Raw genomic sequence first — 26,577 nt, 5'->3', positions numbered from 1 at the left:
TAAAAGGACCAGTTGTTCCCAACGGGTCCCAACAGGAAGTGTCTGTGTCTTCCAGGACCCCAAAAGGACCAACTGATCCAGACAAGTCTCAATGGGAAGTGTCTGTGCTTTCCAGGAACCTGCAAGGAGCAACTGTTACTGACGGGTCCCAACAGGAAGCACCTGTGCCAGCTAGGCCACCACAGAGGCAGAAACTGAGGGTCCCTGAAAATATTAGCCAGTATCTGACAAGGAAATCCATCTTAACATCTTTGCCTATAAGACAACCCATGGGACGGCCTATATCCGCAGCATCCCCTGTGCAAGCACCTGTGCCTGTTGCGTCCCCTGAGGAAGCACCTGTTCTGGCCAGAACCTTGCAAGGAGCAACTGGTGTCAATTGGTCCCAACAGGGGGCACCAGTTCCTGCCAGGCCCTCACTGTGCAGAAAACTAAGGGTCCCTGAAAACATGAGGCAGTATGTGACAAGGGTTATAAATTTAACACCTTTGCCCCTAAGGCAACCCATGGGACGACCTACATCTTCCAGGGTACCTGTACCCACTGCATCCTCTGAGCAACCTCTGTCTGCTGCATCCCCTGTGGAAGCACCTGTACCGGCCAGGTCCAATGAGGGAGCACCTATGTCCTGTGCATACCCCAGGGAAGTACCTGTACCCTCCACATCCTCTGAGGGAGTGCCTGTGCTTTCTGCATTGCAAGAGGAAGTACCTGTGCCTGCTGCTTCCTCTGAGGGAGCAGCTGTGTCTACTGTTCCAGCCAGTTCCCATGGGGGATCAGCTAGATCCATCAGGTCCCACAAGGGAGCACACAGACTTACCACATCCCCACAGGGGTCACCTCGGAAAAGGACATCCCCATGGAGCAATGAAGCTTCAGTAAGTCCCTTACTTTAACTTTTTAGGTTTCGTAATGTATAATATAATGTATATATTCTAAATCTATTGTTTAATTATTCCACAATGATATGCCTTTAGATTTTGTCTAAGAAGCTCTCAACCTGCTTGTGCATTACATTATGATGTTTATTCTTTAAACAGGACAATGTAGGCATGGTTCAGCTTCCTCTACTGAAAAAAACAATGTATGGACAAAGACTGCATGGCCTCTCCAAGTTCTCAGCACAATCTGAAGAGGCTGTGCCCATGGACCACTGGAGACTCCGTAAATCTCTCCTATCTGTTATTTTGCTTTTCAGATTTGTTAAAAAAACGTTATTTTAAATATTTTATTTAGATTGTCTAAAAGCTCTTTTTAAACCTGCATGTGCATTACATGTCTGTTTTTTCAACAGGATGATGGAGATGTGCTTCAGCCTCCTCCACTTAAGAAACGATGTGTGAGAAAAGCCCAGTACCTAAATAGCACACCTGTAAAAGTCAGTGCCTCCTGTCTCTCATTTTTACATTAATAATAATAATAATAATAATAATACAATAAAAAAAAATAAGTCACTGGATCTTCTGTTTTAAATTCTTTGTATTATATTTCGGTACACACGAAGTGTCATACTTTTACATTTATAGACCCCTGCATGTATAACGATAAAAGTGATATGTCTTTTTCCCTTCTAACCATTTACTTGGAGGAACTTTTTTTTCATTCGGAACATATGAGATTAATAAAAAGAACCATTAAAATTCTAGTTAGATGCAGTGAAGCTACGGGAAATGTCACAGTGCCAACATTGAGTTCGCAAAGTGGTGCAGTGATCAACAACTGAAATCACACTTCAAGGCACTGATAACTTCCATAAAGCTTGTCTGACTCTAGTGTTTGGGTAAATGTCATCATGTTATCTCACATAATGAACCAACAGTTCTGTTTGCATGGTAGTTATGATTCAATACCAAAACTCTGACTCATAAATAATTCACTTCATGTATAGGCCTATGCCATGTCTCATCTTATTCGTTTTTGTTAATAAACGTTTTAGCTAGTTTGTCATTGAATATTACTGTTTTAGTTGTTGTTGTGCATTTTAATTAAAAATAACAATCCATTTTTTTAAGTCTTAAAAGGGAAAAGGTGTATATACAGATGTAAGCAAAACACACACACACACATACACACACACACACACATATATATATATATATATATATATATATATATATATATATATATATATATATATATATATATATATATATATATATATATATATAGTGGTTTACATTATGTGCTTCCTTTTAAAATCAATTCTATCGGCTGGAAAGTTTTTTTATGTTATTTTTATTAGGAGCAACTTTGTATATTGATAAAACTGTCATACATTCGAGTCGCAATAAAAAATATTTACAGTGTGTTTTTAATTGTAAGACGTTTGTTTTTGTCTTTTATGAGTTTGACACACTGATCAGTGGTTTGGCCTTGTTTTTTTAAACTGGTTTTGTGACATTTATCTATTACTTAAGGTTTTGTGCACTTTATAAGCATTATTTAGCTTTTTACGAAGTATCATTATATTATTTATGATCAGAAAAGTCAAAATTAAACAACTTCTATTACAAACCACAGTGTGTTTACTGTTTATACACCAATAAAGCTGTCATTGTCTACAGATTACACGACTGGAAGTGGTAGCGGATGCATTTCACACTTTTTGCTACACAGATAGCTTCCTGTAAAAGAGCCCTGTAGTGTATGCAGAGGATATGAAACACTAGGAAGACTCCAACCCTTGATCCCAAAAGTATGGTGCCCGGGAGATTAAATGGTCAGTTTACTTAGTTTTGTCATGATTACATAATAACTCATGGGAACGTGATAATATGTCGTGGCCACAGGATATTAATTTGTGGGAATGTCGTATTTATTACAGACTTTAATACTTGTGATGGTCAGCATTCAAATGAAATTTATCTGAAAAAAATGTTACATTTATCATCACATCACAACAAAACTTTATTGGCATAATTGTCAGATAAATGATACTACGTGAAACTACATGAAGGATTAATTCCTCAACGAAACAATAGTATTTATAATTATGGTCTATTAATTAGCTGAAATAAAACAAAATATACATTAAACTTAAACTGCATTCCAGCTAAAATTCCAGTCAGCAAAATCAAAGCTTGATTTGCATGTCGAGCATTTACAGTAGGCTATTACAAAAGTATTCAGAGCGTTAAGCAAAGAGATCAAAATTAAACAAAAAATGAATATAAACGAATATAAAATATAACCAATAATAATAGTCTAATAATAATAATAATATACAAATATTACGGGGAAAAGACGATCAGTTAATGGACTTACAAGACTGTAGGATGGATAAAAAAAATATTGTAGGCCTATTTATATTTTGCACTTCATGTAACATTTATTCATGATAAACTTCATTTGAATGTTGACTATCACATGTAATAAAGTCAGGTAGCCAAGGTATATGGGTAATATAATAATTTAATAAAATATTTTATATAATAAATAATATTGTAATTTCTTAATTAAAAAATTATATATATATATATATATATATATATATATATATATATATATATATATATATATATATGTATGTATGTATGTATATATATATATATATATATATATATATATATATATATATATATATATATATATATATATTAATGAATAAATCTCTGATAATCACAGGTTGCTATGGTCACGCAGGTTTGTTTATGCAAAATATGTCGTTCCCTCAACATAAGAAGTCATGGCCACGAGAAATGGATGTCGTTCCCTCAACATAACATCTCGAGGCCACGACATAAGGATGTTGTTACCTCGTCAAAATGATCGATAAAATGATCCCATGGCCACGACATAATATGATCTTCCTACAAGTTAATATGACATTGCCACGAATAACTTGTGGCCAGGACATATTATCACTAAGTGAACCGACCATGATATCTCCAGGGCACCGTACAAAAAGATGGTGTGCGCTTATTTTTTCGGCTTTACGGTACATTCTTACCTCTCTTGCGCGTCTGGAGCGCGTTATTTTCCCCAACCGTATTCTGACAAGTCCCACCCCAGACTTGCTTTCTGTTTATTATGGCTCTGTTATGGTTACTACGGCTTTATGAGTGATTTCTCAACTGTCCAATCACAGACTTAGTTTAGGCGTCAGGAGGCGGGTCTTGTGGAAATACGGCCACGGGAGGGGAAGGAATATCGCGGCTGGAGCGCTGGAGTTACTCGAGCACTCAGTGGCTACAGTCATGGCTGAGCGCCGCGCATTTGCCCAGAAAATCAGCAGGTAAGGATATCTAACGCACCTGCAAGCTATTGCGTTTAAATATATTCTCCCAGCGCCCTGCGATCATTCTTTGTCTGCTTTGTCTATGATGCGGCTGGCGAGCGTCCCAGTCTTTCCTAAATAAGGCCTAGGCGTTGAGTTAGCTGGAGCAGACGCTGAGTTTATAGGCTGTGTCTCAAATCTTAGAGAGCTGTTTACCCAGACTACACGTTCGGGTCTAATAGGCGCGTTTGGAATGCCGTCTTGGTAGGTTCCTTACCAGGTTTTGAAGCAGATCCATAGAGATGCCCGAGTGACCACCCTAAACTGCAATACAGCAGTATAACGCCTTTGTGCTTCTGTGCATTAAAATCTTTTGTGCAATAAAGTCTTTATCCATGGGTCTATAATCCACAAATGCGCCTTTTGTTAAATCCATCTAGGGATTTAATGATGCAGACAAGGGGGAATCAATGAAATGCAGGGGTTTAGGGTTTGTGAGACGATGGCTTGACACACTGACACATCGGGTTGATCATGAGATGTTATACTGTCAGTATGCAAGCATATGGTAGCTATATATTAGTGTAGTAGGCAATATGCAGTCATATAGTATATGTTTATTGGACAGCAGCTTTGATTACAATAAAACGATGTTAAACTCTAAAGTAAATAACACGACTGAAAAATAAATGTAAACAAGACTTTAAGCCTGGAGATCATGAATAATAATTATGTATAATAATTTCTGGTGTATTATGGAGAATACCATTAACTAAGAAAGGTCCAGGATTTCTCGCATGATATTGATTGTTTGCATTGCTGTTGTAGTCATGCAGCTATTATAAAGCCTTTAAGACCATCCAGAATGGCTTGTAATACAATGTATGATTACATTTCAAGCAGATACTTTCCCCTGCAATGACACAGTGTGATTAATGCTTAGATCTGTTCAGATTTTGGCTAGTGGCCCGCAATTTGTGGAGCAGGGGCCCTAGGTTATCATAATAGACTATAATTAAGTCTCATCATTGGCTCAAAAACATCTCTTTTCTGTCAAAGTTTCCTTTGTGTTGTTAAGTTAGAGATTTGACTGCTTATGGATTTAAAAAACCCAAGTGACCTTTTAGGATCCCTGGTGGTTTCCACAGTCTTGCCATTTCCCTGATGCTTGAAAATGCTGTTGTCTTGTCAGTGAGGTGTAATAGGATGATTAGATCAGCTCAGTATAGACTTTGTGGCACCTGGGGCCTTGATTCCAATCGTTACTTGTTACTTAACAGAAAAAAGAAAAAAAATAGCTATGTGTTTTGTTTCATTCAAAAGACAGTATACAGTAGATATTACCTATAATTTAGAATGCAAAAAGCCCCAGAAAGTCAAATTTTATTTTACACAGTCAAAGCAAAACTGAAAGCACTAAAAATCTTGACGTTCCCCTGTTTTTATTGAATGAATTGCTAATTAGATGTTCAGATGAAATCTGAAGCTTCTCTGGAAAGTCACAGAAGTTTGTCATGGCTCTGTTTACTTAAGTGCAAGACGTTTTCTTTCACTGAAAGTCATGGTGTTACCCGGGTCCTTGGTAAACAACACATCTGCGTGGGCTAATCATCTGTTCCCTCTTCAGGAATGTCCAGCCTAAATAAAGGTCCCTCCAGAACTAACAAGGGCACAGAGATTTTTAGTTGTTAGTGTCATTATAACAGAATTGCTAGTTTGTTTTTGTATGTTTCTTTTTAACCATTCCTGCTAGATTTCAAGTTTGATTTGTGCACGGTCATCTCAATTTATATTTCGGATTAGATTAAATTTAAAATATAATATTTTCCAAAACCATAAACTAAAACTGCTGAATGAATGAAAAACATTTTTCCAGTGCATAATTTTTGTGAGCCCAGTAAGCTCTATATTAGTTTGAAGTGTCACAGATTATTGTTATTTACAAAAACCTGGGCCAAGAAAAAGATCATAAAACTTTGGCTATATTTGGAATAGCATACTACCTGTACCATTTTAGCAGTGAGCAGTTTGTATACTGTATACGGTATGATTGGAGTTTTCTCTATGCTTGGAATACCTGGATGTGTATTGCTGTACTGTACTGTTATCAAGCCATTTTCAGTGGGATGAAAAATCTGGAAATAATATAAACAATCAAGTCTTTCTTGACTGATTTGTTGGCTCAGATTTGTAAATATTTTAAATAACAAAGTATACAAAATAATATATATAAATATTTATTTTCTACATGATGATTGAGTGGCACTGAATAAACATGATGCAATGTAGTGACTTCATGTGACAACAATGTTATATGTAATTACGTGGTGAATTCATGCTGTCCTAGTTCGAATAAAAAAAATGCTTCTACAACAAAATGTTAAAACTGCAGATATGGTCTTGTTTGGGGATCTGTACCTTTGTGCATACGGACATCTGACTGCTAAGTAGTGATTGTGTTTTTCAGCAATAGTGTGCACCCTTAATTACAGAGAAAAGAAGGTCAGGGAAAAATCTGTAGATGGAAAGATCTCCATAAAAGTTCTTTGTGCATTTTTCTTTTTTTGTACTTGTTACTTTGCACTTTTTGCTAGAAAATGTTTATTTACTAATTATTCAAGTGTTTTAACCCATCTAATATTTTGACACTTAATTTCCATGATCTAAATATTCTTAAAAATTAAAAGTTTGTTGTCATTTGGAAGTGTGTAGGCCTTCTTGCATTATTATGCTGTTAAATTATGATTATATATTCAGTCTTTAAAATGACAATAATATCACTTATTGGAATTATTTCTGGGGCAATATATCGCAAAACAAAAAGTTGTTATCGTGACAGTTTTTTTTTTTTTTTAAGATCACTGTCACTTTTGACCAATTTAATGCATCCTTGTTAAGTGAAAATATTCACTTATTTAAAAAAAAAAGTAGTGATCTCAACCGTTTGGACATTAGTGTTTATATTAATTGAGTATTTCATTCATACAGTGAGATGACAGCCAGGTCATGGGATTCTTATCTGTTTTCTATTATAATGCCTTTCTATTCTATGCGGTCTTGTTCTCCAGGACTGTAGCGGCTGAGGTCAGGAAGCAGATTGCTGGTCAATACGGAGGCTCACCTCAACTTCTCAAAAACCTCAGTGTGGGTGGGAATGCAACTAGTAATGCTGTAAGTTCTACATTTCATCTTAATTCTAAGAGACTGACCCTTCAAAAAGTATTTACCACTATCCCTTCATCATAATACTTTCTTTTTTTTGAAGATAGCGGCAACAGTTGTCACATTCTCTTTCTGTTCTCCTTTGGATTTCTCCCTACAGATCCCTCTGACAGAGGCTGTAGAGCCAGTGGATTTTGAAGAGTATTTGATCACGCACCCTCCCCTTATAGAGTCAGGACCTCTGAGAGATCTGATCGAGTTTCCTCCAGATGACATTGAAGTGCTTTACACGCCAAGAGAGTGCCGAACTCTTGGCCAGGCTGTGCCTGAGGAGGGGTGAGTGTGTTCATGGTGGATTGTTTCGAAGAACTAGGCATACATTAGTGTGTCTCTGCAAACCAGCATGTATAGATTAAAAGATATTACTGAACAAAATGAAATCAGGTTGTCTGTATGAACAGTTTTAAATCTCATTAGTCATAAAGGCCTAAAAGCCTTTTTTACATTTAATTTGTATATATTGTTTGCACATAAATAGTAGTATGACAGCTGTCATTTATTTATTCTGATGGTACGCAGACATACTGTTTTAACATATTTTACTTGTTCCTCCTCTTAAATAATTTTCCAGTGAGAATGATTCACATGTTAGAGACTGCACCCGGTCTTACACTGAAGACTGGGCCATCGTTAACCGCAAGTATGATGCTTTGCTACACAGTCTTTTTCTCCTGATACATGGGTTTCTGATGCATGGTTTTAAAAATGGAAAATGTGTTAAGTGGAGCTGAAAGTGTTACGTTCTTAGTGCCTCTTTGTGATTAATGAATGTTCCAATCCTGTGGAAGTATCTGCAACACTGTCTGGGGATTTTGTGTGGGCCTGCTCATAAATGACAAAGAGGAATTCAAGTGCATTTTGCCTACAGTCTTTCTTCAACATACTGCTTTTATGATACTTTCCGCTGAGGCTTTTAACTCTGCTCAGGTGACAAAGCTCTAGCAGCTTCCTAGATATTTATAGGGCCTTCATAAGTTACTGTGAATAAGTCAGCTTGATGATTCTTATTTGATAAGCCCAAACTCTTATCTTGATCGAGTTCAAATGATGGTTGTTACTGTAACCATGTATAGTAATCCAAACATATACTGATTATTTTAACCCAGTCATTGCGAGAAAAGTAAATGGAAGTGAAGTAATTACTGTAATGAAAGTTGAAAGTTTAGCTTAAGCCTGCAAACTTTCACATATAATTGTGAACTGAATTTGTGTAATTTTCTCCATCAGTGCTCCAAGCACCACTGAACTCTACTTTAGCATTGCTATGTATAGCATTGCTATACTCATTACATAAAATACAGATTTTCTTTCTTTACTGATAAAATATTAAAAATATGATAGCTTCACATAATCTTGTTTTTTATTTTTTTTATTTGAAATGAGTAGTAGTGATTCATTTTAATTAGCTATTACTGTCTTAACACATGTATTCACTTTTTTTTCTCTCGCTATGATTAAACAGAAGTCTCTTAATTTAAAAAAAAAAATTTTTTTTTATTTTTTAAATGTCTAATTATGTCATATATGCTTTCCATGTCAATTTTTATTTATTTATTTTCATTTATTTTGCTATTGTTACATGGATACGTTTCTTAAATAAAAAACAAAAAAACATTGGCTTACTTTTTTATTTTTTTGAAACCCTTATTATGTCATAGAAATGCTTTTTATGTCAATTATTATTCATTTATTTATAAAAAAAAGTCTTAAAACACATGACATTTAAATGTTATTATTGCATGTACATGAGGGGGATTTTGGATGGAACATTTAATCAGTACATTTATTAGTTCTCTTTTTGTATACTGATTAGCACACAGGTAATAAAGTATTTTGGATGTGCAGGTACCACAAGTTGGGCACCGCATTTAATCCCAACACTTTGGATAAGCAGAAGGAGAGGCAGAGAGGTTTACCCAAGCAGGTTTTTGAGTCTGACGAGTTGCCAGATCACGGCAGCTACCAAGATGATCAGGTAAACCTGTCTTTGCTACTGTTGAGTGTTAGGTAAAGTTATTTTTTTTCTCTTCTTAAGCCCAGAAGAATAATTGCGCAGTATCCCTTTGAGTTTCTTTTTGAATTCACTGGATATAAAAACTGACTTTTGCACGTCACAGGATGATCTGAAGCGAAGGTCCATGTCTATTGATGACACTCCACGCGGCAGCTGGGCTTGCAGTATATTTGACCTGAAGAACTCTCAGCCTGATATTCTGCTGCCTCACCTTCTGGATCGAGTACCCAACGAAGAAATCGACCGCCACAATGAGGACCAGCGCAAGTCAAACCGCCATCGAGAGCTCTTTGCACTGCATCCTGCTTTGGATGAGGTAGAGCATGACATTTTGTTTCAGTGTTTCCAATATTGTGTCTAAAGATACGGATTACCAAAACACTTCTTGAATTAATCTTTTTTTTTTTCATGTAGGATGAACCCATTGAGCGCCACTGTGTGCCTGATGTTCCAAAAGAACATTTTGGTCAAAGGCTTCTTGTCAAGTGCTTGTCCTTGAAGTAAGTGGGGAACAGCTTTTTTTTGGCTGAAATGCAACTCAAATGGTTACAATGTTGCTGATATCATTCTCTTCTTTCTTTCAAGGTTTGAGATAGAAATTGAGCCAATATTTGCAAGTTTGGCCTTATATGATATCAAAGAAAAGAAAAGGGTAAGCTGTTATAATTCCCTGTGTGATGTACAAGTGAAAGGTTGTGTAAGAATATAAAATAAGGAATATGAATTAATTCACCATTAAAGTGAATTATGGTGCCATAAAAAAAGACAATGGATTACATCAAACTTGCAAATCATAAGACAGAAGTTTTCTTTTTTTGTGTGTGTGTCTTTTAAAATTGCATTATAAAACCAATTTTAATAGGATTAAATGTAAAAGAAAAAAATTTAACCCAATGGATTTCCAAAAGATACATTCAAATGCAAGTTACATTTATGTGTAAAGGAAATGTCACATGATGTTGCTAACTGATTTCAACACTAGAGGGTAGTAGTAACCTGTTCAAAGATTTTATTTGTTCCTTAGCACATTCTCCTGTCTTCATCCTCAGATATCAGAGAACTTTTACTTTGATTTAAACTCTGAGCAAACGAAGGCCATGCTGCGACCGCACATCCCATCTGCTGCAATCTCCACCCTGGCCCGCTCTGCTGTCTTTTCAATCACCTACCCTTCTCAAGATGTCTTCCTTGTTATCAAGGTTGGTTGCATCATTCAGCATCATTCTTAACATTCAGAAACCCCATGAACCCCATGAATCCTGGAAAAAAAATGATCATGATTTCCACAAAAATATTGAAAAAGAAAATGTTTTTAAGATCAACAATAAGAAATATTTCTTGAGCATCAAATCAACATATTAGAATAAATTCTGAAGGATCGTGTGACTCTGAAGACTGGATAATATAATCTATATATATTTTATAATTATGCATTTATTTTGTAAAAAAAAATATTGCATTTTAAGTCAATATGGCATTAATGGATTAACTTTTTTGCAGTGGCACGTTTGATGATCATTGCATTGATTTTAAGTTAGGATTGATGTTCGTTTATTGCTTAATTTGAGTGTTTTGAGTTTGCTTTCAGCTTGAGAAGGTGCTTCAGCAGGGAGACATTGGAGAGTGTGCAGAGCCTTACATGGTCTTTAAAGAGTCAGATGCTGCCAAAGTAAGCCTTTCATAAAATTGTAGATACATTGTGCACCAGTTCCTAGTCGAATTCAGCCATGCATGGTTACTGTTTTTATATCCTCTTCTCAGAATAAGGAAAAGCTTGAGAAGCTGCGCAGTCAGTCTGAACAGTTCTGTCAGCGACTAGGGCGTTATCGGATGCCCTTTGCCTGGACAGCCATACACCTCATGAACATAGTGAACAGTGCCGGCAGCCTAGAGAGAGACACAGAGCTGGAGATGGGGCTGTCAGGTGAGCCTTTACATTACACAGATGGTTGTGCAATGCATGTTTATCCTGTACTTGTACTTAGTTTAAAATAATTTTTCCAAATAACATTTGAATGAGTGATGAAGTAATTCTGAAGTTTTAACCACTTGATTTTACACTATTACACAGAACGGAAAGGCTCTTGGTCTGAATGGAGGAACTCTAATATTGTGGGACGTCGTTCGCTGGAGAGAACCACCAGCGGAGATGAATCATGCAGTTTGACCAGCTTCAGACCCGCTACCCTGACGGTCACCAACTTCTTCAAACAGGTCAAGCTGTTATTCAAAAAACAAAACATCCTAGTATTGATCTTGTTCATTTAAAGTTGACTGTCCTTCAGTCATCGGTCGTTGCATAGGTCAGACTGCTAAAGTTAATAAAAACTCCTGCTTTTGACATTTAAAAATATGTATTTATTGTTTTATTAATATATCATATTAGGAAGGAGATCGACTAAGTGATGAAGATCTCTACAAGTTCCTAGCTGACATGAGGCGCCCCTCCTCTGTGCTGCGTAGACTGAGGCCCATTACAGGTAGAGCTCTTTTGGCATGTTTATTCAATAGATTTTGGCCATATTAACATTAATGTAGTGAGTTATGTAACTGATTTACCAAATACCCTCAGCCCAGCTTAAGATTGACATCTCACCAGCCCCCGAGAATCCTCACTATTGCCTGACACCTGATCTGCTCCAAGTGAAGCCTTACCCAGATAGTCGAGTGCGGCCAACAAAAGAGATCCTGGAGTTCCCTGCCAGGGACATTTATGTGCCCAACACCACTTACAGGTATAAATGTCAAGATCAGTCATTTTCAACCTTTTTGACTCCAACACCCACCCATTGTCCAAAATAATATTCAATAAGTTATCCTATTCGCTAATATTACCCTATTCAAGTGAGATTTTAAATGTAGATGTTTGATGTGTAGCACTTTTTATTTAAAGCACACTTTTAAGATAAACTTTTAAAGACTCATGATGTACACTACAGTTTCTGGACTCTGGACTAAGATTTAGAAAAGAAGGAAAAGGAGAATAAAGATAAGGATCATGGTATTTCAGTAGCAGTGCCAAGAGTGTCTGGAGGAAAACGTTTAATGTACAATTTAACACACTGCGTTCTGTACTCGTCTGCTTGCCTGTACGGAGTTGATCCTTTTAAAATCACTTAATGCATTTCATAATGCACGTTCATATTTGCTGGTCTGTATATATACGTTGAGTCAACAACAAGACATATAGATACAGTCGGCATCTAGTCATAGCTGGGGGCGTGGCGAGGGCGGAGTCAGCGTGGGGGAAAACACTGCAAACATCGTGTGTATTTGAATGACAAAAATGCACATATTGAGCGCCCATTCCCAGAGACGCGTAGAACAATTGTAGTCTCTTTTAAACTTTAATATTCATATACAGAAGTCCATATCGATATTTGATTCATTTTACAGCCCTAATGTAGATGTATTCATTCAAAAATAGCCAAGTTCCGTGACGTTCTGCTTTATACAGCAAGTTCTATTTTTGACTGGATTCCGCGATTCAATCGTTTCGCAAACACAGACGGGGTGAATTTATGAATGAAAGTGTAAAAGTTCTTACAAAACTAAGTTGTTCAAGTCCACACGCTTTTTTAAGTGGGTAAACAGGTTTATGTTCGACACTAAGCTAACGTTACATAGTTTTACTTAAGGTAGAATGATAAGGCTAATTATATATACATGCCACTTTCTGAAACAACCTTACACAGTTTTGATAGCGTTAATAATGAACACAATGTTAACGTAGCCTACTGTGATGAAATGCCGAATGCACACATACACATGCTTAGTCTTGGGATTTCCACAACTTCCCTTGATCATCCTCACAACTTATTGCTTGTAGCCATTTTGTCTTCCTTTCCGGTTCTGTATGTTTATTAGGAAGGATGTAGAACTTCATTTCATAATTTGTTAGTTTATTGGAGGTACAGAAAATGACACAACAACTCTTCAGCATGATTGTCCCGTGTATTTCAATTAGTGATGTGTCGTTCGTGAACGAATCGTTCTTTTTGAACGAATCTTTTAGGTGAACGAATCGTTCTCGTTCACGTAATCCACTGACTCATATTTCTCGTTCAGTGAAGTTCCTCCCTCCACAGCAGCGCGGCGCTATAAGCAGCGCATGCGCAGCTCAGTGAACCGGGTAACAACCATTTCATCCTGTCAAAGAATTACTCAACATCGAGCCAATAGCCTTCGAGTATGAGATGTGACAGAGTATGTGATTTGTTGAATGTAGCGAACGAATACGCCCTTCAATGAACAAGTTTCATTTGAGTCTGAACGAGATCGAGAGATCTTCTCGTTCGTGAATGAAATGACTGAACTGGTACCCATGTCGTTCGTGAACGAGTTGAATGATTTAGTACATCTCGTTCGTGAATGAAATGACTGAACTGATACACATGTCGTTCGTGAACGAGCTGAATGAACGGATACATAGCTTATCTTGTTGGTGAACGAAATGAATGAGAGTAAACCGGGTTAGTCTGCCATTTAGCATGTCAATCTCGGAAAACCGTCTGTATCTATAGGCTAGGCCTACTGAATTGTCTTTATCATCTTAGTCTGTTATTAGGCCACATTAAGCGTTCACATTGTGTTCATAGCCATCTGCTTGCGTTGTAGTACATTAAATAATAACTATATATCGAATTTGGTCTTTTAATTGAACTTAACGTATCCTAATACATTATGCCATATTAAGTGTTTGTTTTTTTCGACAGGAGGAAAAGGCTTAACGAAAGACTTTGTGTATAGTAGTAGGCCTACTAATTTAGTTTTAATCGTTTAATCACCACCACAGCGTCTTGACTCCATTGGCAACACGCACGATTTGTGTTGATTGCAAGTGACGTCACAGGTAGCGGAGAGTGCAAGTAGCGATTGCAAGTGACATTGTAATTAAGTTTCTTTTTTCTTGTCTTCACCACCTGGCTACTGTTGTAAAATGTTGAGAGATTCAAACAAAAAGTTATAAATAAATAGAACAAAATAAAAAAAATAAAGACTGCAAGTAACGTCGCTAGCAGAAGCACAAGTATCTGAGAGTGCAAGTCTGAGAATGCAAGTAGCCATTGCAAGTGACATTGTAATTTAGTTTCTTTTTTCTTGTCTTCACCACCTGGCTACTGTTGAAAATGTTGAAAGATTCAAACAAAAAGTTATCATTAAATAGAAAAAGAATTAAAATAAAATAAAGACTGCAAGTGACGTCGCTAGCGGAAGCGCAAGTGTCTGAGAGTGCAAGTCTGAGAATGCAAGTCTGAGAGTGCAGGTGCAAGTCTGCAGCCAGACCCTTCTCAGTAGTGCAGCACATCTCTAATGTATATTAGCACTATATGTTGTTGCTTTTGGTGATGTGTGACATGAGACCTTACAAGCATATAGCTCTATTTCTAGCTTTGTAACTTCAAGTAACTTAAATAATTCAATATGAAATAATTACATTTCAGGATTTCAGAAATTTTAGGAGCTGAATTTTCTTAAGTGTTTCTACACTTTTTAACCAATTCATTTTTCATGTGAAATTAATGCTCATTTACAAGTTCATAATTTAATATTTTCAAGGGTCTACTAGAATGCTTTTACATGATTTAAAGTATAAAAAAAAACACATACTTTTTAAAACTTCCTGGTTTTGTAAAGCCTGCCTTTCTGAAGAGTGCAGTCAGCTCTAATTGGTGATCTGGTATAATCTGTAGTGTTGTGTAAGTAAAGTAAAGTAAATTGTATTAATGGTGCACATTTAAACATAGCAAAGCTATCCAAAGTGCTGAACAATATAAAATAAATTTAAAAGAGAAAAAAAACCCGAAAAGAACCAAACAAGACAGACAGTGAAACAACAATAATGTGAGATTAAAATGCTAATGAGAAGAGATACGTTTTCAACATAGATTTAAAAATGGTAATGGAAGGTGCAAGGCGGATGTCCAGAGGCAATGGGTTGCACAGGCGGAGAGCAGTGACAGAAAAAGCTCTGTCACCCTTTGTTTTTAAATGGGAATTAGGGACAAATAGAAGAGCCTTATCAGCAGATCTGGTAGATGACAAAGGGATAAGAAGATCTTTTAGATAAGATGGAGCTTGATGGTTAAGAGCTTTAAAAAAACAACAACAAGAATCTTAAACTGAACTCTTAAATGGACCGGAAGCTATTGAATCAAAGCTAAATTTGGGGTGACATTCTTTACCCCAGTCAGCAGCCTTGCAGCTGCATTTTGTACCAACTGGAGGTGTGAAAGTGATGATTGAGGAAGACCAGAGTACAGTGAATTACAGTAATCTAAACAAGAGGTAATAAAAGGATGAATAACCTTCTCCAAATCTTGAAAAGACAAAAACAATTTGTAAATTTGGAAATGACCCGCAATTGATGCAAACTGTTCCTAACAACAGAATTGATTTGTTTGGATAAGCCTGATTCTGAGTTAATAACATCCCAGGTTAAGATGATTGCCCAGCTCCTTAATGATATCCGTCCTCATTTTGGGGGGACCAAAAACAATAATTTCTGATTTGTTCTCATTGAGTTGGAGAAAGTAATTTGATAACCATTTTTTCATTTCTGAGAAACATTCCAACAAAGGTTGAAGAATGAAAAAGAAGAAACAGTTGTGGTTGTTAAATCATTTGCAGCATGTCTCTCAAATATTACAAGTAATATATATTACAAGTAATATAACTCCCAAAGCTTTGTGGGCAGCTGTAGACCGTATTATACATCTGTGTAACTATGGTGTAATTATTGGAAATCCACATAATGTTTTTCTCCTTGACATAGCGCAATCACTTACCCTACTTTTTGAGGGCAGACCAAAGCAGCCACTAGCCAGGCATTATGAAAATGTGCATCATGGTGACATTGCTAAGTCACTGAAATAATGGCAGGACTACAAAATAGGTATTTCAGGCAAGTGTTTTCTCAGAACCACTGGTCTAGATCATATAAATTGGCCTCACACGCCAACACAAACAAGTATATATTTATTTTGAGAAATGCCTTATCTCACTTTTTCTTATTGATAATTAGCCAGAGCACTCTCTTTGTGATCAGACGGCCTCACCGCTATTTAAGATTACTAATTTAGTCAAGCTTGACAGGACAAAGATGCCTATCCTCTGCAAGTTGACATAACCTGTCATTCAGAGGGCATGTTTGTCCGCTCTCAGCCTGTGCCAACTTTATCTTCCTCCGCATACGCCGCATAGTCAGCCTTGATTTAGATGGTGCTGATTGGGACATGAATTACTGCAGACAACATGCATGTTCTAGATTTATCACACTTATCACAGTTTTTTTCCTCCCCAATGAACTAACAGTAGTCTAAACTGTCTGGAAACTGGTTTATTTCAATTACATGAGCCTGCAACGAAGTTGTTCATAAACTGTTTTCTTTGTTGAGAAGATATTGTTTTAATTTTATGTAGTGAAATTTACACTACATACACTACTGGTTTGCCATATTAGTCCATGTATAGTTTACGTTGCCTTATTGTCTAAATGTGTTGCTATAAATATAATGCACCTGACTAACAATGAGAAACATTGTGTAAACAAAATATATACAGTACAGCTGAGTATGTACAAAGCATAACCAGGAGTCAGTATGACTCTGCACAGAAAGAGACAAGCAAAAGATCCAACTTCAACCATAACAGCACATTTCTCGGTAACACTTTGTTATAATTTTCAATATCAAAGTATGAATATATAATATATTATATATAATTTAATATTATATTATAGTAGTGTTCATGAGCATTGTAGTCATGATTTAATGAATATTACAAAGTGTTACCCAAATGCTTTTTTACTGTTTCACATTTGTGTAAATTGCTTAAATACTTAAAAACTTCAAGTTAACATACTGTATGTGAAATGACATTGAGAAGCTCAATAGTTGAGAGCAGTGTAGTTCTATAATATTATCCATATTGTCTACAAACGTATTGCTGACTCTTGATAATAACATGTATCAAATCCTGTTCCAGAGGTGTGATCTGCCGAGTTATTTATGCCATTTTAACCAATTCAATATTAACTTTTCTTGATCAGCACGCTGCAAGTTGATGACAAATGAACATTTTGAACTAACACATGTATGTTGCAATACCCCTTTGACTTGGTTTTTACCCTCTACCAGAGTCAATGACCTGCTGCAGTTGCATCATTCAGTTTCTGCTGTCTTTAGAGAAATGGAAAAGCTTTGTTGGCCAGTGTCTGCTGCCAGTGTGACCCCTCTGATTGATTCTGAATTACTCAATGGAGAGTATAGGGTCAGGGATTATTGAAACTGGGTTGATGGTCTGATGGTGATCTTTGTGGATTTGAGGGTATAGGAGCTTCCTTTGGCTGGGTTCCAGTAGATTCCTTTCTTGCGCTGGTGCCGAGTCCTTGACCTCATCCAGGCATATCTCCCGTTTAAGTTGGTGTCCCCACATGCATCAAACCACCAACCTCCTGAAACCAGTAAGCAGTTAATATTCAAGAGATGTTCAGTTGTATATTGAGGGATATTAAATATTAATTTTGACCATGTGTTACCTGTGTAGTTGCGTGCGCAGTTTGAGTCATCATGATTATCGTTGTCTCTTTCCTTGGTTGAGAACTTCATGCCTGTGTGGTTGCTCAAGGCATCAGGCAGATCTCCAGACAGAGGTGCCACGTGAAGAACGTAATCAGATGCAGGACCTTCCAGGGTGAATGTGTACTCTATGAATCTCTTTTCCTTCTTCCAGTCTTCCAGTTCAATGTGTAAAATGTATTGTCCTTGTTGAGCAATAGAATAAATCTTCGCCAAGCCAAGCCAGAACTCTTCTGTAATAGAAATATATTTTTCCGCTTATTTCTTGTCAACAGCTGAAGATGCATTGTATTACAAAAGCATAAGCTGTCAAAAAGATAATCAAAGCAGATTCTTTTTTTTTTTTTAATCTGTGTGAACTGAGAAAAGCATCTAGAGAAGGAAGCATCTGACATGACACAAAAGCGCATACTTACTTTCCAGTTTGCCAAATCCATATTCGTATTTTTCCCATGACTGGTCAAAATCAACAGAACCATCCTCCCTCCTCTGAATGACTGTGGCTGCATCATCTAAAAATAAAGAGTAAATGTAAACTGCAAAAAGAGAATCTTGTATTGAGTTGGATAAGAATAGTGATAACAGCACATCCATCTTAGTTAAGAAAGTAATTTTCTTGTGCCTTTTGTCTGTACTAGTTGCAGTTTTTTAACTGATGTCAGTAGGAAGTCTGATGATTAGATGTACATTATCGGTCTCTTACCAGTACTTATCTCACAGTAAACATAGAATGGCTCAGATTGATTAGGTTTGATTGGGTAAATTCCACTGGTCCTTTGCCCTCTTTTGAACACATCACTGCAGTCCACTGGAAAGTCTATGCAGCAGAACACACAGTTTATGATTTTGGATTTATTAAAGCAGCAGTTTAAATTGCTTATTGATTTTGTGCTGTTATTACCATTTATTTCTGCAGTTCTATTGGTGGAGTTCATTGTTAAGTAACGTAAAGGATCAAGTGTTTCTGGATTTAAATCCAAAGGTTTTTCCACTGTGTCTTGAAAAGAGTCATAGTTCATCTGAAATAAAATAATATTTATTCTCAGTAAATGCAAATAAAACCATGAGAGTTACACTGAGAATGTTTTAAATGCAATCAATATTCTTTATTTTATATTCAATAGAATTTCTTGTTACTTGACATTGACATTATTTAAATTAAATTTATTAAAAAGATAATTTCAATCTGTTTATTTATTTATTTTTACAATATAATCAAATTTAATATATTAAATATACAAAATATTTTGTTGGCTAGAAATTTTTCTTAATGCAATCTTGAATCTATTGCAATTAGACGAGTACTGTAATGGTAAATTAATTTGTCAAAGATTAAATAAAAATGCTTTGGATGATAAATTCAAAATATATAATCCTTTGTTTATAATGAAAAGAACATTAATATTATAGAAACAAAAATGGATACCTTATCCTCAAGACTCTTAATTTTGGTCTTTTGATAACTGAGCTGTTCGTGTTGCTCTTTAACAGATTTAAGCAGATCTGTAATGGTCCTTTCTTGTGTTTCAATCACATCCTGCAATAGACAAGTTGTTAATGCAGTAAATGCATAACTGGATTAAACTGGAACAGATGCCTGTACAGATATATAATCAGTTTTATTGATAAGCATTGATTTAGTTTTTGCTCTTGCTATCAAATGTGATTAACATGCAGTTTTAGACACTCATTTTAAAATCGGTATTGTGAAGCCCTGTAGTTATAATGTGAACTTGAATGGTTTCCATTTTCAACAAAAGTTCAGAATTGACCTTATTGGACTCACCTTCAAAGCAGCAATCTCTTGAAGTTGCTCCAGAGGCATCATGCTCTGAGACAAGCCCTTCAGCTTCTCCTCCAGCCCACCAACCTTGCTCTGCAACTGGCTTCGCTCTTGGAGGATGTTGTTGATTTTGGAGTTGATCTCCAGTGACAAGTTTCTGATCTCCTCATTATTGGCCTTCAAAAATACGGTCGTCTCCTTCAACTTCTCCTCTTCCTCTTTGATTTCACTGGTGACCACCGAGAGCTGGTAGAAGGAGCGATCAAAGATGTTTAGCTTTTGAAAGATGTCGTTGATCTGAGACTTGGTCTTGTGCACAAACTCTCGGAGGCTCTGGCCGAGCTGGAGAAGACCGTTAGCAAGGAGTCGTACGTCATCTAACATGGCAAAGCGGGATCTAGTCTCAGCTGGCGGTGCGGTGACAAGAAGAGGTGCCTCTGTGGGTGCTATCTTTAGATTGGGAGCTGCGCTTGTTGTTGACAAGCTTAGCCAAAAAAGCAGGAAAATCAACATCATGTCAGGTGGTTTGAAGGCAGATTTCACTGCGTCAGTCCGTTCCCACAGTCCAAAAGTCTTTGTACTCGTCTCTTTTAGCCTCTGTTTCTCACTACTCCTCTCATCTCCTACTCTGAGAACAACACCAAAAACAGAAGAGATTCCTCAAAATATATACAGCTACATTGAGAGGGGGAGGGGCCATTTGGTAATTATTAAGCTGGCTGAGCTTGAGTGTCCTCCTCCCAATCTGGAAAGTTTACTTGGTGCAGACAGTTTACAGTTATACACACACACACACACACACACACACACACACACACACACACACACACACACACACACACACACACACACACACACACACACACACACACATCCATAACCTGGCCCTTGGTTGCCTCTGATAAGCAAATGGATCATCCTGCCAGTCGATCAAATCATCAACATGGCCACCTGGTGCATAGTGCATGTACCACTGGAGGGGAATTAATAATAAAAGTATGCAATTTATGGTTCTGGCTTTGATTTAATGGTCTCCTGAATCAGTGAAGCATCACCCTCAGCTGCCACTGAGAGGGTCTGCATGTACAAGCAGAATCGTCACTGAATCTCAGGACAGTTCAGCTTAGGCGGTAATTGAAATGAGGGATGACTGAGGTTGGGGGAGTTTGTGCCATTTGCACTGATATGTACATGCTTTTTATTTACTGCTGCTTCATATTAATATCCCTTCAGGCTTCAGGTGGAGATTTGTATTTATTTATTTATTAATTTTATTTTTTATAAATTTTTTCCACTTTCTGTTAGCCTGGTCAGGCCAGTAGTTTAGGAAGAATTTACAGAAATACAGGTATAACGCAACTTCGTGACCACTGTATTCATAGACGCATATTTCAACAAAATCTCATCTATGTCAGCCATTTAGGCAATGTTACATTGAAGAGTTGTAATCTTAAGAATTTGCAACAACAATGTTCAGTAAATGTTTTAGCCTTAGTTTTGTTCACATGTGCTGTGATTTAATTGTTTAAACTTAGCAGCTTGTAATGGGGATGAGTCATGGCCAAATGTTTGCAAACCCACTTAATATGGAACTTACTGTTAAAGTAGTTACTGTCTTTTGCAGAAAGATTTAGTTTTGTATTTGAGATAAAAATACAATTTAACATTGTGACACTCAGCTAATATGAAGTATTTAGCACATTGTTATCTGTTAGTATATTTCTGAATACATAATGCACTTTTAAAGGCTGACCATATTTACATGCTCTTTATTTAATTTAAGTCCATACTGTGGTTAAATACGTATGATATAATGTGTGTCTGTTTGAAACTATTTTGGAAAGCTGTTAGTATTTTATTTTATTTTATTTTTTTGTCTGCCAGCTAACTTGTTTTATGTCTGCTGTGCTGGTGCGGTGATGTATTATCATCGCTCTGCTGCACACTCAGACTAACTGCTCTTGTTCAGACAGTCGCGGACAGTTTGGCCTCAACCCATATTTGTGGACACAGCAAATACAACCAGACTTCCATTGCCTACCCAGGGGCCGTTCAGGGTGTAGAAACTTGTGTGTCAGTGGTATGGGAGGTCTCCAGTGTCCCTTCTTACACCCTGCACCAAATAGAAAATGATTAACCAGTTATTATTTGATAGGTTTCCTGAACTAAATAGAACTGAACTGAAATTGCTCCACATTTTTTATTTATTGCATCTCTCTGTTTGTGTGTGTGTGTTGTGTCTCCCTTACTCATTTTTTCCCTTTTCAACTCAAACAAAAGATCATAGTATGAAATAAAAGTTTTTTTTTTTACACCACATTAGAGAGGAGGTGGTATTGAGAGTGCATGAGAGATCTGTGCTCCTTGGAAAGTCTGTGACCTTTGCTGTCTGTGTGGTCTCCTGGGAGAGTGCGTTCCACGTCACTGCAGTATTTCTGTCTGTTCCTGCAGCTACTGTAACGGAAACAGCTGTGCAACAAAAATCTATGCAATGGAAAGATCAATGAGGATTCATGTTAAAAAAAGACATTTTCACATGTGAACAAAAATTATTTTTGAAGTGTTGAAGTTTTAAGAATGCTACTCTTAAATTGATTAGTTGTTTCATGTAAATTTTTAGAAGGGACTGTTGATTTCAATTTAGTTTTTATGTCATGGACACATTTCAATTTCATTTTTAAATATTTTTATTTTAGTTAAATGCATAGTTCATCAAAAATGGAAAATTCTGTCATTAATACTCACCCTCATGTCGTTCCAAACCTGTAAGGACCTTTGTTCATCTTCATCATAGACGGCAAGGATCCTTACAGAATCAAGGCTCAGAAACATAGCAAGGAGATTGTTAAAATAATCCATATGGCATTAGTGGTTCAATCGTAATTTTACGAAGATACAAGAATAATTTTGTGTGCAAAGAAAACAAAAGTAACGATATATTCAACAATCCTCATAGTCACCCTGGCTCCATTTTGGAGAGAATCACATTAGTAGACGTCATATGCTTTTCTGTGTCAGCAGCGCCGTACGTGGATACGCCATTTACGTGGTTTATGCTTTGATTTAAATGTACACAACATATCTGCGTACATACGTTGTTTACGTATGTGATACTCTCCAAAATGGTGCTATAGGGTGATGCAGAGGAGACAAATAGTTGAATAAAATTATTTTAGTTTTCTTTGCACACAATGTGTTTTTGTAGCTTCGTAAAATGATGGTTGAACCCTTGATGTCACATGGATTATTTAAAAGATCTCCTTGCTATGGTTCTGAGCCTTGATCGTGTAATAGGGCTGCACGATGTTTCGTTTAAGCATCGATATCGCGATGTATGAATCCACGATAGTCACATCGCAGGATGTGCTATGTAGGCTGTCGTAGTTGATTCGTTATTCATTAACTGTACGGGCCAGCTGCTCCCCGGCCCTTGACGAATGTGGTTCTCGGAGAGCGCGAGAGAGAGAGAGCGGAGAGAGAGAGAGAGAGAGAGAGCGAGAGCGCTTCAAACAACACGAGCGCTGTCTTGCTCTCTCTCCCTCGCGCATATTAATAAATTAACACGATGGTGTCGATGTTTAAATCATTTAAAATGAGAATGTAAGTGTGCTCACCCCATTTTTGTTTGTAAGAAAAAAATAGATTAGATTTCATATCGCAATATATATCACCGAAAAATAAAATATCGCAATGTCATTTTTTCCCAATATCGTGCAGCCCTATCGTGTAAGGATCCTTGCTGTCTATGGGATGGTCAAAGAGCTCTCAGAATGCATCAAAAACATCTTAATTTATGTTCTGAAGATGGTCTTACATCTTTGGTCTTGGTTTGGAATGACATGAGGGTGAGTAATTAATGATAGAATTTTAATTTATTTGTGAACTATCCCTTTAAGGAATAATCTGTGACAACAGAAAAGCATTTCTAATGTTAATTACACATAAAATTATCAAATCTTTAAATTTAAGATTTTCTCTCTCTCTCTCTCTCTCTATATATATATATATATATTATATATATAGATAGATAGATAGATATAGATTCCAATGTTGTTTTATTGAATAACAGCATCAAACTTCTGATGTTTAAACAATTTCTCTTTCTCTGTCTACCGGTGTATGTAGGAACCTGCTGTATGTGAACCCACAGAGCCTGAACTTTGCTAACCGTCAAGGCTCAGCTCGTAACATTACAGTGAAAGTACAGTTCATGAATGGGGAAGATCCTAGCAATGCTATGCCTGTAAGTTTTAACAGAATGCATAACAATTTCAAGTTTTCATGTGACCAAACATGCCATAGAGAAGCATTCTCTTGACTTTGGGAAATGGCATAATATGCTTACAGTTCTTCACTCCTTGGTATTTTAGGTAATCTTTGGAAAATCCAGTTGTGCAGAGTATTCAAAGGAGGCATACACTGCTGTAGTGTATCATAATCGGTGAGTTTTTTTTTTCTCTAAATATCAGTTATATGACTTCACCCAGAAGTCTTTAACATGAGATCACACATCAATAGATGGAGCGGCAGGGTCAGTTTTATGTAAAACAACTGTCAAGTTTTTGTCTGCTTTTGTATAAGAGATGGATTATAGACACTGACATTTATAATTTATAATTAATAAATTCTGATTTTTTTATTTTTTTTTCTGTTTATCAAATGTTGTTTCCTCAGATCACCAGATTTCCACGATGAAGTTAAAATCAAGCTACCAGCCTCGCTGACTGACCATCATCACATCCTTTTTACTTTCTACCATGTCAGCTGTCAACAGAAACAGAACACTCCACTGGAGACACCTGTTGGATACACGGTACATCGTTTTCCACACACACACAATTAAAAACGACTTTCACTCAGCAAGGAAGCATTAATTTATGTTTCAAATGATTGCTTTTATTTTGAACTTTGTATTCATTAAAGAAATCACAAAAATATTAACCAGCAGAACCACAAGTGTTTTTGAGCACTAAATCAGCATATTCATTGATTTCGGAAGGATCACGTGTTCAGCATATTCATTGATTTCTGGATCACGTGTTCAGCAATAATGGTTGCTGAAAATTCAGTGTTGCCATCACAAATAAATTACATTTAAAAACATATTAAAATAGAGCTAAGATTTTTTTTTTTTTCACAATATTACAGTTTTACCGTATGTGTTTATTAAATATATGCAGCCTTGGTGAGCATAAACTTTTGAATGATAGTGTACTTGAATACACATAATTAATTTTCTTATTTTACTTTTTTGCCACTCACGTCATGCTAATAGGGAACCCTTCTATAAATCTGTATACATATTTTGGCAACACATCGACTTTCAGTAACAAAGATGGAAATTAAGATACATCGAGAATAGTTTTGATACTGTGGCTGTTTGTTTAGACTAGTGGTCGACCTATATGTGTTTTTTTTTTGGGGGGGGGGGGGGGTCATTTGAAATCATTTGACAATGAATTAAAAAATAAATGTGTAAAAGAAACATACTTATACTTTGACAGTATTTTCAATAAATAAATATCTAACAAAATTATAATAAATAAAAAAAAAAGACTGTAACCAACAGGGCACTCAGTATTCTGGGAAGTTTGTGTGCATTGGGAATCATATTTTTCAAATAAAACCAGGGTAACACTCATTTTACATACAGCACACAGTGAAAATCACATGAATATGACAAATGCGTAAAGTGCAGCATAATTTGAAATTACAAGTTTAAAGTTTAAAGCATTCAATTCTCATGGACTGACCATCACACAGAGAACACATGGGCTTAGCAGAAAAACTTTTTGGCCGATGCCGATATTTGAAAAATGCCAAATAATAGCCGATATATCGGCCTTGGCGGCCTTATTCTGCAAGACTATTCATACATTTCTAATTCATAATTTTAAAATCAGTTACCGTATTTTTCAGACTATAAGTCGCACCTAAGTATAAGTCGCATCAGTCCAAAAATACGTCATGACGAGGAAAAAAACATATATATATAAGTCGCACTGGACCATAAGTCACATTTATTTAGAACCAAGAACCAAGAGAAAACATTACCGTCTACAGCCACGAGAGGGCGCTCTATGATTTCAGTGTAGACTACAGGAGCACTGAGCAGTATAGAGCGCCCTCTCGTGGCTGTAGACGCTAATGTTTTCTATTGGTTCATGTCAAATTAATTTTGATAAAAAAGTCGCGCCTGACTATAAGTTGCAGGACCAGCCAAACTATGAAAAAAAGTGCGACTGATAGTCCGGAAAATACGGTACATAGAAATATAGATTGGTCTAATTAGAATCAGAAAAGTAGGTTATTACCACTTGGTTAACTGCTTATTAGTCAAACACGTTCTAGTGGTGTTTATGCAACTGGCCCCTGAATCATGGCTTTCTGAATAAAAAATCTAATCTAATCATGATGTGCCTATATGTCACACCTATAATAAATTGTATGTCTTTTATTTTTCCTTAGTGGATTCCGATGCTGCAAAATGGACGCTTGAGAACAGGTCACTTCTGCCTTCCAGTATCTCTGGAGAAACCGCCTCAGTCTTACTCTGTTCTCTCTCCCGATGTAAGTCCATTTCTGACACACAACACACAAAGTTAAATATAATAGTTTCTTTAAATGGTCTTGTTTAATGTCTAGTATCATGTATCCCTCATTTTTATTGTTAAAAGACGTTCCTCATTGGTCATTTATGTTGTCTGAAAAATAACTTTTTGAACCTTGATTATTATTATTTCCATTTTTTTTACAGACCCAG

General features: G+C 36.4%; 3 protein-coding genes across 25 annotated transcripts in view; 2 read left to right on the top strand and 1 right to left on the bottom strand.

The window, feature by feature from the left end:
- The first annotated feature begins 418 nt into the window (after window positions 1–418).
- LOC132160527 (uncharacterized) lies at window positions 419–1,386 on the top strand. The gene is made up of 3 exons (XM_059570192.1): window positions 419–878; window positions 1,041–1,164; window positions 1,295–1,386. The coding sequence occupies exons 1-3, from the start codon at window positions 450–452 to the stop codon at window positions 1,297–1,299; spliced, it is 558 nt and encodes a 185-aa protein (XP_059426175.1). The 5' UTR covers window positions 419–449; the 3' UTR covers window positions 1,300–1,386.
- A 2,689-nt stretch (window positions 1,387–4,075) lies between these two features.
- Window positions 4,076–26,577, top strand: part of LOC132161155 (dedicator of cytokinesis protein 7-like) — a 58,500-nt gene continuing 35,998 nt past the window's right edge. For 17 of the 23 annotated variants that reach the window (XM_059570999.1, XM_059571000.1, XM_059570994.1 and 14 more), the window contains exons 1-18: window positions 4,077–4,234; window positions 7,285–7,387; window positions 7,539–7,714; window positions 8,010–8,078; window positions 9,284–9,413; window positions 9,556–9,768; window positions 9,867–9,952; window positions 10,038–10,104; window positions 10,502–10,651; window positions 11,041–11,121; window positions 11,214–11,376; window positions 11,524–11,666; window positions 11,839–11,932; window positions 12,025–12,187; window positions 23,940–24,057; window positions 24,185–24,255; window positions 24,489–24,627; window positions 26,283–26,384. In XM_059570999.1, the coding sequence (XP_059426982.1) occupies window positions 4,197–4,234; window positions 7,285–7,387; window positions 7,539–7,714; window positions 8,010–8,078; window positions 9,284–9,413; window positions 9,556–9,768; window positions 9,867–9,952; window positions 10,038–10,104; window positions 10,502–10,651; window positions 11,041–11,121; window positions 11,214–11,376; window positions 11,524–11,666; window positions 11,839–11,932; window positions 12,025–12,187; window positions 23,940–24,057; window positions 24,185–24,255; window positions 24,489–24,627; window positions 26,283–26,384 (2,106 nt within the window). In that variant the 5' untranslated portion in view covers window positions 4,077–4,196. Of the gene's footprint in view, window positions 4,235–7,284; window positions 7,388–7,538; window positions 7,715–8,009; window positions 8,079–9,283; window positions 9,414–9,555; window positions 9,769–9,866; window positions 9,953–10,037; window positions 10,105–10,501; window positions 10,652–11,040; window positions 11,122–11,213; window positions 11,377–11,523; window positions 11,667–11,838; window positions 11,933–12,024; window positions 12,188–23,939; window positions 24,058–24,184; window positions 24,256–24,488; window positions 24,628–26,282; window positions 26,385–26,577 lie in introns of all 23 variants that reach the window. The other 6 variants (XM_059570995.1, XM_059570991.1, XM_059570979.1 and 3 more) reach the window with 1 other exon arrangement.
- On the bottom strand, window positions 16,932–20,460 carry LOC132161154 (angiopoietin-related protein 3-like). The gene is made up of 7 exons (XM_059570976.1): window positions 19,818–20,460; window positions 19,458–19,568; window positions 18,933–19,050; window positions 18,735–18,848; window positions 18,448–18,543; window positions 17,992–18,264; window positions 16,932–17,907 (listed from the first exon to the last, which is right to left on the bottom strand). The coding sequence occupies exons 1-7, from the start codon at window positions 20,328–20,330 to the stop codon at window positions 17,732–17,734; spliced, it is 1,401 nt and encodes a 466-aa protein (XP_059426959.1). The 5' UTR covers window positions 20,331–20,460; the 3' UTR covers window positions 16,932–17,731.

Source organism: Carassius carassius, chromosome 17, assembly GCF_963082965.1.
Source record: "Carassius carassius chromosome 17, fCarCar2.1, whole genome shotgun sequence".
Lineage (NCBI taxonomy): Eukaryota > Metazoa > Chordata > Actinopteri > Cypriniformes > Cyprinidae > Carassius > Carassius carassius.
This window is presented reverse-complemented; position numbering and strand designations above follow the sequence as displayed.

Bases quoted from the DNA above. Each gene is read 5' to 3' on its own strand.
- LOC132160527 (XM_059570192.1), top strand. From the start codon at position 450: ATGAGGCAGTATGTGACAAGGGTTATAAATTTAACACCTTTGCCCCTA. The intron at 879-1,040 runs GTAAGTCCCTTA...TTCTTTAAACAG, and splicing joins CATGGAGCAATGAAGCTTCA to GACAATGTAGGCATGGTTCA.
- LOC132161154 (XM_059570976.1), bottom strand. From the start codon at position 20,330: ATGATGTTGATTTTCCTGCTTTTTTGGCTAAGCTTGTCAACAACAAGC. The intron at 19,051-19,457 runs GTATCCATTTTT...ATTTTATTTCAG, and splicing joins TTAAGAGTCTTGAGGATAAG to ATGAACTATGACTCTTTTCA. The intron at 17,908-17,991 runs GTAACACATGGT...TACTGGTTTCAG, and splicing joins CTGCGCACGCAACTACACAG to GAGGTTGGTGGTTTGATGCA.